The following is a 13,109-nucleotide window of genomic DNA, read 5'->3' on the forward strand; positions in this document are numbered from 1 at the left end:
GTTTTGCCTGCAAATATATCTTTAGAAACGTAAAAATGGCTGATTAGACCAGTGTTCTTCACCAGGTGAAATACTCCCCAAACCTGCAGGTGTCTGAAATACAGAAAGGTCATAGTATGTGAACTATATGACCAAAAGTATGCAGACACCTGAACATCATACCCATATATGCATTTTGAAAACCCCTTTCCAGATTTAGTCCCACCTTTGTGGTTATAATAACTTCCAGTCTTCTGCGAAGGCTTTCCACTAGATTTTGTAGTGTGGCTTTGGGGATTTCTGTTCATTCAGCAACGTTAGTGATGTCAGGCACTGATGTAGGTTGAGGAGGCCTGGCATGCAATCAGCATTACAGTTAATCCCAAAGGTGTTCATTTGGGTTTAGGTAAAGGCTCTGTGTAGGACGCTTCTTCATCAAGCTTGGCAAATCATGTCATGGACATCGCTTTCTGTACAGGTGTATTGTCATGCTGGAACAGGTTTAGGCCTCTTAGTTCCAACGAATGGAAATTGTAATGATACAGCATTCAAAGACATTCAAGACAATTATGTGCTTCAGACTTTGTAGCAACAGTTTGTGGAAGACCCGCATATGGGTTGATGGTCAGGTGTCCACATACATATGGCCATACAGTGTATATGTTATACCTGAGACAAATCATAACACAACTTCACCACTAGATGGAACCAATTCAATTTTAGCAGTAACCTGTCAACCCCACATTGTGGTTCGTCCAAAACTGACGGCCAACTACAAATATAAAATGCATTAAGTAACGTGCGATATTATTTCCGTCTGTTCAGTTTATAACTTTTACTGCTGGCTCCAGTCTCAGTGTAGTGAAGGACACTGGACCAGTTCTGTTTACTGTGTTTTCAATTTATTATTTTTTTTTTTTGCATGCATGCATAACATTTGTATACTGAATGATCCGACTGAGTAAAAACAGCTGTCCAAACCCCAAAGTCTGTCGTTGTCCCATCCTCTGTATCACTTAATAATTAATAGGAAAATATAGGACTAATTCATGTATTTGTCTAAACGTTACCGGTGACGAATTAAAGTTGGTCAGTAAAATAATGTGATATTATTATTATTATTATTATTATTATTATTATTATTATTATTATTATAACTGAAATACAACAGACCGTTTCTTTACAAATATTTATATTTTAATTAGCCCCAATGTTTTTGTTTGTTTTTTGTTTGTTTGTTTGTTTGTTTTTAAACTGATCGAGTGTATATTTACAGATAGGACCTTTTCCTTGAAGTCTCGCTGTTTCTGGGGAATCTGTCGGCGTTACACCACGTTTATGCTAACCGCGAGTTTTAGTCTATTTGAGGAGCTAACCGCTAAGAGAGTGGTGCATTTACATTCACAACAACGCAAATAACTAGAATGTCACTCTGTTGTGTTTGAGAAAGCAAACAATCGCTATGAATCTAGACCGACTCCGGAAGTGTGTGCGGAACTACATCGATCAGGTAAAAGAAACTTGGCTGGCTGGATATCTGCAGTTTTAGCCGCTAGACAGCTAAGCTGTTAGCTAGTAACTAACTTGTGGAGGTAGCGCGTTTAATAGAAGTTGTCAGATCTTACAAGGATGCTGTGAGTTATCGCAACATACATACATGCATATATACATACAAACAAATGTATATAAATATCAAGTTTATCATGGGTTATTTTTCAAATAGATGAACACATTTTTGAAGCCAGCTAGCATTTCTGTGTTTAGCTAGATTGCGAAGGCGTTACTCTTAACTTGAATTGAGATTTGAGTTCCACTACGTTAAAGTTGAAATGTTTTCATTATTTTGTAGCAACAATATCAAAGTGCTCTGTTTTGGGCTGACAAAGTAGCTTCTTTATCACATGGTGAGTGTCCTACCTTTTTTATTTTTATTCTCCTTTTTTAAGGTATTGTGTTAAGCTACATTAACCACTCTTTTTCATTATCCTATAGCTACAGATTAGTTTAACTTTTAGGATGCTAACGTCATTATCGTGCTTATTCTCATCAGAGGATCCTCAAGATATTTACTGGCTAGCACAGTGCCTTTATCTTACATCCCAGTACCACCGAGCCTCTCATGCTCTAAGGTCCCGCAAACTTGACAAGGTAAGAGCTGTTACATGCTATTTGTGTTGACTTTTGCCACCAGGCAGTTAAACCAGTTTGTCAGAATGAAGATCTCTATTTGATTGAATATTGCTTATGGTTGGCATACACTTTTAAAATATTTATCATCATCAGTATAATGCTGTTCATGGTTGTCATACGTCTATCACCTCTGAATTGTGTTTGTTTTTCTTAGTTATATGGAGCTTGCCAGTATCTTGCTGCAAGGTGCCATGTGAGTATGACGAGGCATTTAGACTGAACATACGATATGGGCAAAAGTGTGTGGACACCTGACCATGACCTCCATATGTGGGCCTTCCAAAGTTGGAAGCACACGATGATATAAGATGTGTGCTGTAGCATTACAATTTCCCTTCACTCCTTCAAACCTGTTCCAGCATGACGATGCCCCTGTGCACAGAGTGAGGTCCATTAAGCCATGGTTTACCAAGGTTGATGTGGAAGAACTCAAGTGATCTGCACAGAGCCCTGAACTCAACCCCACTGAACACCTTTGGTATGAACTGAAATGCTGACTGCAGCCCAGGCCTGCTCATCCAACAGCAGAGCCTGACCTCATTAATGCTCTTGTGGCTGAATGAGCAAATCCATACAGACATGCTTCAAAATCTAGTGGAGAGCCTTCACAAAAGAGTGGAGGGTATTATAGCAGCAAAGAGAGGCTGAATCTGGACTGAGATGGTCAAAAACTCATATGGGTGTGCTGGTCAGATGTCCACAAACTTTTGGTCATATAGTGTGCAATTTGTTATTAGATATTATGTACTTGGTCAAGCAAGCGTCAGGGTGAGTCAGTACATTGCTCAATGTTCACTTTCCTTACAGTATGCTGCCAAAGAGTACCAGCAGGCCCTTGATATACTGGATGTAGAAGAACCAGCAAGTAAAAAGTTACTGGATAAGGGTCTAAAGGAGGAGAGTGGCACCAGAGAAACTGCCAAAGAATGGGAAATGTCACCAACTTCGGTGAGCCCCTCTCCGCTTCTTATGAATATATAAAACTGCAGTGTGTAATATGTAAAGAATAAAACACAGTAGGGCCTCTTGTTGTAGGAAAACGATCAGTCTTGGGGTTTTATTCTTATAATACCACATCCATTGGCCAAGAATTCCCATTTTTATTTGTTAAAGAACATGTCATGGGGTGCACGATGGTTTAGTGGTTAGTATGTTTTCCTCGCACCTAAACGGTTGGTGGTTTGAATTCTCCCTGTGTGTGCGGAGTTTGCATGTTCTCACTGTTCTTAGGGGGTTTCCTCCCCAAATCCAACGACATGTGTTGTAGGCCAATTGCCATCTCTTAATTGCCCATAGTGTGTGAATGGGTGTGTGATTGTGCCCTGCGATGGGTTGGCACCCTGCCCTGTTGTCCCCCGTCTTGTGCCCCGAGTCCCCTGGGATAGGCTCCAGGCTCCCCGCGACCATGTGTAGGATAAACGGTACAGAAAATGGATTGATGGAAGGACATGTCATACTTTTTTAACCATTTATGGTTAAATTTCAGGTGAGGAACATCCACAAAAAAATTAGTTCCTGTTATCATTTATGCCATAGCGGCTATCAACGGGCACTCTCCAGCGAGCTGCAATCTTTTCTTTCTCCTGACATTAATAAGACAAAAAAAGCAGCATGTTCCCAAGAAACCTCTAGCCTGAACACTTTCCAGTGGCAGAAAACTTACTGGCCGTGACAAAGCACTGGCACCAGAGTCTGCGTGTGTAAATTTGGTTTGGGAATTAATGCTTTCATTGCTCACCGTACTCTGTCGCCATGGAAGCGGACCCAGTAACACTGGAGCTAAAATGGTTAATATTTGAAGGCTTTAGTATCTTCAGTGTTTGTGAATCCCTGTGGTTTTCTCTCTCAGATCAGCAGCTCTATCTGCCTCCTACGGGGAAAGATCTATGATGCTATGGATAACAGACCTCTGGCCACATCCAGCTACAAAGAGGCCTTGAAACTGGACGTCTACTGCTTTGAAGCCTTTGACCTTTTAACGTCCCATCACATGCTAACTGCTCAAGAGGGTGAGACAGACTCATTTTATATTCAAGCTGGCTGCAGTGTAATAATACTCTTGTATTTATATCACTCAGCCATAGAAACATTTCAATGGCGTGAAATTATTTATCTTTCTGTCGTGTCACTGCAGAAAGGGATTTCTTGGACTCCCTTCCTTTTAGCCAACAATGTACCAAGGAGGAAGAGGAGCTGCTACGCTTTCTTTATGAAAATAAGTTAAAGAAGGTGAAAAGGTTTTTTATTTTATTTCAGATGTTATTTTTGTTATTTCATCAATTTGAGAAAAAAAAAAACATTCCAGTTACTGAATACTGATTCACATACTTCTCTGCATCACTCTGCCAGTATAACAAGCCTAGTGAAATAGTGGTACCCGACATAGTGAATGGTCTTCAGGACAACTTGGATGTAGTCGTCTCTCTTGCAGAGCGACATTATTACAACTGTGACTTTAAGATGTGCTACACGCTCACGTCTATGTAAGTAAGCTTTTATTTATGAGCCTTAAGTCTTTTCATTAAGGGTTGTTTTGTCACATCTCCTGTCAAAATTTGTCATTTTTGGTCATTCAAAGTGATGAAAGCAAATTTTATGTTTGAGTTTCTTTAATGCCAGTTTTCCTAAAGGGACACTTCTTTGATTTGAATAATACATTTGAATTTTTTATTGCTAATATCAGTAACAAATGCAGTGCAGTAGAAAAAAAGCATCTGTATTTCTTCTGTTTTTGTGTATCACATAGTAAATAGTTTTAGATCTTCAAACAAAACACAACATAAAACAAAGGAAACCTGAGTAAACACAATAGTTTTTATTGAAGCAAAAAAAAAGTTATCCAACACCTGTCACCCATGTGAAAAGCTAATTGCCCCCTTAAACTTAAAATGTGGTTGTGCCACCTTTAGCAGCAATAACTGCAACCAAACACATCCAATAACTGGAGATCAGTCTTTCACAGCACTCTGGTGAAATGTTGGCCAGCTCTTTGCAGAAGTGCTTTAGTTCAGCCACACTGGAGAGTTTTTGGGCATGAACTGCCTGTTTAAGGTCCTGCCACAGCATCTCAATTGGTTCATTAGGCTACTCCACTCCTTTGCTTTATTTGTTCCATTCAGAGGTGGACTTACTCCTACACTTTTAGATCATTGTCTTGCTGCATAATCCAGATGCGCTTAAGTTTCAACTTACGGACTGAAGATCGGACATTCTCCTTTTAGGATTTTTTGGTAGCAAACACAATTCATATTTCCCTGAATTATTGCAAGTTGCCCAGACCCTGAAGCAGAAAAGCATCCCCACACCATCACACTTCCACCACCATGCTTGACCGTAGGTATGATGTTCTTTTTGTGGAATTCTGTGTTTGGTTTACGCCAGATGTAACGGTACTCCTGTCTTCCAAGCAGTTCCACTTTTGACTAATAAATCCACAGAATATTCTCCCAAAAGGTTTGAGGATTGTCAAGGTGATGTGACTCCATAGATTTGGGGAATTAGTAACTACAGGGGCAAATACATTTTCACACAGGCCCAGATGTTATTGGATAACTTTTTTTGCTTCAGTAAATAACATTATCATTTAAAAACTGTATTTTGTGTTTACTCAGGTTGCCTTTTGTTTTATCTTACAACCCCAAATCCAAAAAAGTTGGGACGCTGTGTAAAATGTAAATAAAAACCTCTTAGAAAAGGGGCTGTCATTTTCTTTTATCATTCATGTATTAAAAAAAAATTAATCATCTGCACTAAGTGCTTATCATGTGTTTTGATCCAGGGTAATGGTGAAAGACCCATTTCATGCTAATTGTTTACCTGTGCACATTGGAACCCTAGTGGAGCTGAGCAAAGCAAATGGTAGGACAGTGAGTTACCTTATTTTACACTTCTGTGTGAAAGTGTTTCATATCCCAAGATTAATTTGCTTTTATCTCTGCAGAATTGTTTTACCTCTCTCATAAGCTGGTGGATTTATACCCCAATAACCCAGTGAGTGCAGTCTTTGAATGATGTCATTCATGCACACAATACGCTGTTGATTTGTTTTCTATTTCCTAATTTTCTGCAATTGTTGTCTAGGTCTCATGGTTTGCTGTTGGATGCTACTATCTGATGGTTGGACATAAAAATGAACATGCACGGCGGTACCTTAGGTAAGACCAAGGGTCTCAGATTCTTCAGCATGACGTGGGCCATTTCAGCATGGTTATGAACCCTGGATTTTCCACAAATTAAGGCTATTTGTGTTTTTTTTTTAAAAAAACTTTTTTATTGATCAACACTAATAACTCTTAAAATAGAACATGGTATTTCTAGGAAAAAGAAAGGCTCTGAAACTATGAAATTGTGTTCATGTTTATGCTTCGGTAACTTATAAATTTATTTATTTATTTTTAAAATATATATCTCTTTTCTGAGTATTAAAAAATATATAATGTTAAGCAAGAGCTTTAACCGTCCTATTATGTTGGGGGTGGGGCAGGTTACATCCATTATGTTGTGGGTCAAAATGACTTCCACAGTTTAAATGCACACAAAAACAGCAAAGAACAGCTTCAAACAGGAACCTGTATTATTGCTTGTCCAAAACAAGCCGTAAGAAGAAATATTTGCATACAAGTTCATGAGCCTAAATGAGGAAAGTAAAAATAATTCAAAATGAAAGCGATTAATCAGTATTTCAGACATCTCAAATGAGGAAATAGTTCAAATTGACCCATAACCTAATAGGAGGGTTAAGAAGAACTAGCGCGCGGTACATGCAGGTTGCGGATGGTCACTACGCTGCCACTCTGCTGTGAATTCTAGCTATTGAGAAAGTCCTGGTGAGCTGTTAGTAAGTATGATGCTTTTTGTTTGGGTATTAGTAAGGCCACCACATTGGAGCGCACATATGGGCCAGCATGGATAGCGTATGGTCATTCGTTTGCAGTGGAAAGTGAGCATGACCAGGCCATGGCAGCGTACTTCACAGCCGCCCAGCTAATGAAAGGGTAAGTACACCTGCAGTTATAGGAGCATGTTTCAGGTGCTTACAATGCACAGTACAATTACAGTTTTATGCTCATTTGCAAAAACAAGTATGTGTATTGACTGTTCCCCTACAAGGTGTCACTTACCCATGCTGTACATCGGTCTGGAGTACGGCCTCACCAACAACCCAAAGCTAGCAGAGCGCTTTTTTTGCCAGGCTCTGAGCATCGCTCCAGAGGACCCATTCGTCATCCATGAGGTTGCTGTGGTAGCCTTCCAGAATGGGGAGTAAGTTGGTTTTGTTAAAGACACATGAAGTTCATTTAGTCGCATGCTGCTCATTTCTGTTGTATGGCAGTGATGATGTGGATTTACCAGTCTTTCTGTTTCAGCTGGAAGACTGCTGAGAAGTTGTTTATAGATGCGTTGGAGAAGATCAAGGCTATTGGCAATGAGGTATTTACCCAGTCATTCTGTGAGAGAATTTTGTCTGGATTCTTGAAATGACTTTTTTGGGGGGGGACAGGTGTAGCTTAGTGGCTTAGTGGTTATGGCTTCTGGTGAGAAGGTTACAAGTTCAAACCTCAACCAGCTGTCATTGTTGGGTCCTTTTGAACAAGACTGTTAACCCTCAACTACTTAGGTTTAACTTGCCTTACTTGTAAGTCACTTTGGAGAACAGTGCAACCCCTGGAGTGGCGCTAGGCCTGGGCTACCAGGGCTTAAGCCCCGAATGTTTTCAGTATTTTTTAAGTCCTGAATGTTTTTATTACCTTGGCTTGTACTCATCACTGAGTTTCCATGCACATTAAAATAAAATGGCAATTATAATAGCAGATCTTCTCTCTCCACATCAAACAATTCTACCGACATTGTCATTTACTCCTAACGTTAACCGCCCACCAAATGTAGAAGTAATGATCTACATGTAAACTGGCCAACCGTCGATCAGAAGTTACAACTCCAATTCCAAAAAAGTTGGGATGCTGTGTAAAATTTAAATAAAAACAGAATGCAATGGAAAAATTTCATCTCAAAAAATTGGGACAGGGCAACAAAAGGCTGGAAAAGTGTTACTAAAAAGAAACAGCTGGAGGAACATTTTGCAACTAATATGGTTAACTGTTTAATTAGGTTAACTGCCTCTCTAAGATACCCTTTTTTTATACCCAGTCATGTTACTGACATGTTGCCAGTTAACCTCCAGCTATTTCTTTATAGTAACACTTACTTTTCCAGCCTTTTGTTGCCCCCATCCCAACTTTCTTGAGATGTGTTGTGGCCATCAAAATACCTGTGTTTTTTTTTCCTTTAAAATTTCCTCAGTTTAAACATTTTGATATGTTTTCTATGCTCTATTTTGAATAACATATGGGTTTGAGATTTTCAAATCATTGCATTCTGTTTTTATTTACATTTTACACAGCGTTCCAACTTTTTAGGAATTGGGGTTGTACATACGACCCAGCCAGTGAGATTAGAACTTTTGGATTTAATTATCTTGATTGCCTCAGACAGACAGTTTGTAGGTGTGTATGAAGAGAATCTAAATATTTGAAATGGACATTAAAAAATTTTTTAGGTGAAAAACAGCCACAGCCATGTTCAACACTTGAATAGAAAGATGCGGCTCCTTCAGGTATCTGCTCCATCAGGCTTTTGTTTAACTTATTGATTGCATTGTTTCTTATTTGGCTATAACACCCAATCATGCTGAGAGGGCACAGTGGCTTAGTGGTTCACACGTTTTCCTTGCACCTCCAGGGTTCTGCATTCAATTCCCACCTCTACTGTGTGTGTGTGTGTGTGTGTGTGTGTGTGTGTGTGTGTGTAGTTTGCATGTTCTCCACATGCTTTGGGGGTTTCCTCTAAGTACTCTGGTCTCCTCCCCCAGTCCAAAAGTGTGTTGTAGGCTGATTGGCATTTCCAAATTGTCTGTAGTGTGTGAATGTGTGTGCGATTGTGCCCTGTGATGGGTTGGCACCCTGTTCAGAGTGTCCCCCACCTTGTGCCCAGAGTCCCCTATGATAGGAATCCTTTGTAGGATAAGTGGTACAGAAAATTGATGGCTTTGTCGCTGTACAGCCCTGTCACCGTTAAGTGACAAATAGATTATTATATTTATTTGTAATTTTTTAAAATTACGATTTTCTGAATTTTTTTCTTTCTTCCTGTGTGAGTGAAAGAAAAGTTAGCTGGTTAGCTGGTGTCTATGCATCACGCAGACAAGCACAGATGCACGCACATACACACAGTGATATGATATCTGCGTGTGGTTCACATAGTCTATAATGGGTTTTTACTTAATCTGGTCCGGATGAGTAATGTGGTTTGTGCAAGACTTCTCTCCTAATTAGACAAGCAATAACAGCTTGGTGTCATGGCTCTGGATTTGTTGACATGAGTTCAGTGAGTTTGTTTACAAATTATAAATAGCAGTGTGCAGTGCTAAGGATAACTTTCAGATGAATGTCTATAGTGGTGGAATAAAGCAGGTAGTAAATATGAAAGGTTTTCAATTCAACTAGGGCTAGTGTGACTTTTTTTTTTATTTCAATAAGCAATAATGAAAGTTATCACATTTTAAAAAGGAAGACGCTTTGCTGATGTAACTTTTTAACACATTTTAAAGTGTATCCTTTGTATTATGACTCATACATGGATGTCTCTGGGTTAAGCCCTGTATATCCACTGACCCTAGAACTGCCCCTAATCAACCCTATGAATAAATGTTAAGTGCCCTCCACTAATATTGGCACTGTTTGATAAATATGAGCAAAGAAGGTTGAGATTTTTTTTTTTTCCCCAAATTGTTTAACCTTTTGATATTTTGTTTAAAAAAAAATTCACAAAATACTCTGCTCTCATGGATATCAAGCAATTGCAAACAAAACACGGGTTTGTCCAAAAAAAAAAAATCTTTGTTAAATTTGTGTGCAACAATTATTGGCACCCCATGAATTCATATGAGAAATATATTTGAAGTATATTCTCATTGATATTTTACATCTTTTTAGTACACCTGGGTGACTAGGAACAGGAAATTGTTCAACCATGACTTCCTGTTTCACAGGGGTATAAAGATAAGGTAATACACAGGCCAAATTCCCTTAGTCACTCATAACAATGTATCAAGTAATATAGCTGTCATGTGTGGTAAAAGGTTGTTGAGCTTCACAAAATGGGAAGTGGCTATAAGAAAATACCAGAAGCATTGAAAACGCCCATTTCCATCATCAGGGCAATAATTAAGAAGTTCCAGTCAACTGGAAATGTTATGAATCGACCTGGAAGAGGATGTGTGTCTATATTGTCTCAACACACTATGAATAGGACTGTTCGAGTGGCCAAAAAATCTCCAAGGATCACAGCTGGAGAATTGTAGAAGTTAGTTGCGTCTTGGGGTCAGAAAATCTCCAAAACTACAATCTGAAGTCACCTACATCACCACAAGTTGTTTGGAAGGGTTTCAAGAAAAAAGCCTCTACTCTCAACCAAAAACAAACTAAACAAACAAAAAGTGTATTCAGTTTGCCAGACACTACTGGAACTTCAAATGGGATCGGGTTCTATGGTCAGATGAAGAGGAGGTGGCACAAAGTATTGACTAAAAGGGTGCCAATAATTGTTGCACACTTACATTTAACAAAGATATTTTTGATCAACCTGTGTTTTGTTTGCAGTTGTGTGATATCCATGGGAGCAGAGTATTTTTGTGACTATTTTTTAAAATTTTTTTTAAAAAGATCAAAAGGTTAAACAATAAAGACAACTTTTCACAGCTGTATGTGTTAATGTTGCTTTTCTTATAACTTTTAATGAAAAGTGTACTATGGTGTAAATGTACCCTGTCATTATGTAAACATATTCCCCCTTTCCTGCAGGTCACAGTGGACAAATGGGAGCCATTGTTAAACAATCTAGGTCATGTGTGTCGCAAGCTAAAGTAAGTTAAATGCCAACTGTTATTTTTTATTAATTTTTTGTATCCTTCGATGTCTCTAAAAACAGTTTGAATATCTACTGGACAATGTTTTTTTTTTCTCTCTCTCTATATTGTTTCAGTAATGCATAATTACTTCATTACTGCTCATTCAACTGTGTTTACAACCCCTTAGAGTGGTGCTGCTCTTATTTTGCAAAATTTATCCTCAATAGACTGAATTATCTCTAAGCACTGCACACAGAGATGCTCTAACTAGGAAATTACCTGAAAAGGACAGGCCTCGAAAATTATCCAGAGTGCTAGTGTTTAATGAAGAGCTTTCAGAAGCATTGGGCAGACTGAATCCCTCTTCTGCTGTTTATTTTCTGTGCTTCTCTAGTCCTCCTCCTGTCTCTCTGCATCAATAGAGTATTGTACTGCATAAATAGTCTATATTGTTATTACAGTGCACAATGAATTATTCATTTCCACTTGCAATTTGCACTTGGAGACCATGCACTTCAAAATTTCTCCAAGTGTTTATTTTGGAATGAGGTTTTCTGAGGCGTTTTGCAGAAGGGTAGATGGTGATTGTTATTCAGAACACAGTAACAGAAGAAATGAAGTCAAATGTCATTGTTCTGTTCTAAAGTAAATACTTTTCCCTCATTCTCTTTTTTTTTTTTTTTTTTTTTTTTTAAAAGGATAAATGAACACTTGAGCATGTATTCACTCATCATAGTTATCTATTCTGTCGAGTGTATTAATGTTGTTGTTATTATTATTATTATTATTATTATTATTATTACATTCACGTTCAAAGTGTGCTTTATTGGCATGACTGTTTTAACAATGTTGCCAAAGCAAATTAATATGGTTATATAGACAAACAAGAACAATAAAGAAAGGAATAGAAAAACAGTAATGAAGAAAATAAACATGAATAGACATTAATAATAATAATAATAATATGCAGTATTGAATTAAGCTATATCAATTACATAGATCTATTTGGAATATTTTTAAATAGATAGTATTAGGATTAGATTACAGATTATGCATATTTCTATTATTATTATTATTATTATTATTATTATTACATATATTCTACTTTCCCAGGAAGTATGAGCAGGCTCTGGAATACCATCGGCAGGCTCTAGTCCTTGTCCCCCAGCATGCGTCCACCTACTCGGCTATCGGCTATGTGCACAGCCTTATGGGGGACTTTGAGAGTGCCATTGACTATTTTCACACTGTAGGTGATCCAGCTAATCTCTTGGTTGTAAATGTTCTTGTCGTTACATTGTAAAGAAGTTTCATATTTTCAGTGAGCATAAATGTTATGAGTTATTATTAATTTGCAGGCACTCGGTCTGAAAAGGGATGACACATTTTCTGTTACGATGCTTGGTCACTGCATTGAGATGTATATTGGTGACTCGGATGCATATATTGGTAAGTTAACACCTCTCACTACATGAGACGAAACCTTTTGCTTCTGTTTTGTACCAATGTGCTCAAAACTTCTTTTTTTTTTTTCTGGCACAGGAACAGATATCAAGGACAAAGTAAAGATGATCCCCAGCACAACAGCCTTAAAGAAGATACTCAGCACTTCAGCCGAAGAGAGTGAGAATCAGGCGCAGCCTCTGGAGGAGAGCAGTGTCATGTCCCTGGAGACGCCGGCTGCCGAAGCCTTCCAGCGCTTCCTCTTAGAATGTGACTTGCGTGAGAGTGATATAATGCTAGAGACCTCCATGTCTGACACCAGCACGTGATGACTGTGCTGAACCTGAGTGCTGATGGGTTCTGGAAAAAATAGCAAGAAATAAGTATTTGCAAATGACCGAGCTGCTCTGCGGAAGACCTCACACGAATCATCAAAATCTATGGTGACTGTATTTTGCACCCATGTGGATTTTTACTACAAATAAATATGCTGAGCTGAATGCAAATAGGGTTTCAAAGGGGGGGACTCTTCCTACAATAAACCCTGTGTCAATATTTTTATACATTGTCATTGGTGTTCTTTTTTGTTTAT

General features: G+C 38.4%; 1 protein-coding gene across 2 annotated transcripts; it reads left to right on the top strand.

Annotated features, from left to right (window-relative positions):
• The first annotated feature begins 1,261 nt into the window (after positions 1-1,261).
• cdc16 (cell division cycle 16 homolog (S. cerevisiae)) lies at positions 1,262-13,078 on the top strand. 2 transcript variants are annotated; one of them, XM_017469785.3, is made up of 18 exons: positions 1,262-1,489; positions 1,829-1,883; positions 2,030-2,127; positions 2,324-2,362; positions 2,977-3,117; positions 4,019-4,178; positions 4,304-4,398; positions 4,519-4,652; positions 5,948-6,027; positions 6,110-6,159; positions 6,250-6,323; positions 7,038-7,163; positions 7,279-7,431; positions 7,536-7,599; positions 11,028-11,089; positions 12,188-12,323; positions 12,433-12,523; positions 12,617-13,078. In XM_017469785.3, exons 1-18 carry the CDS (start codon positions 1,442-1,444, stop codon positions 12,844-12,846), a joined length of 1,836 nt encoding a protein of 611 aa, XP_017325274.1. In that variant the 5' UTR covers positions 1,262-1,441; the 3' UTR covers positions 12,847-13,078. The 2 variants fall into 2 exon arrangements, with proteins under 2 accessions (XP_017325274.1, XP_017325275.1); XM_017469786.3 differs by lacking the exon at positions 1,262-1,489 and adding an exon at positions 1,513-1,613.
• The last annotated feature ends 31 nt before the right edge of the window (positions 13,079-13,109 follow it).

The sequence above is a fragment of the Ictalurus punctatus genome, chromosome 6 (assembly GCF_001660625.3).
Source record: "Ictalurus punctatus breed USDA103 chromosome 6, Coco_2.0, whole genome shotgun sequence".
Lineage (NCBI taxonomy): Eukaryota > Metazoa > Chordata > Actinopteri > Siluriformes > Ictaluridae > Ictalurus > Ictalurus punctatus.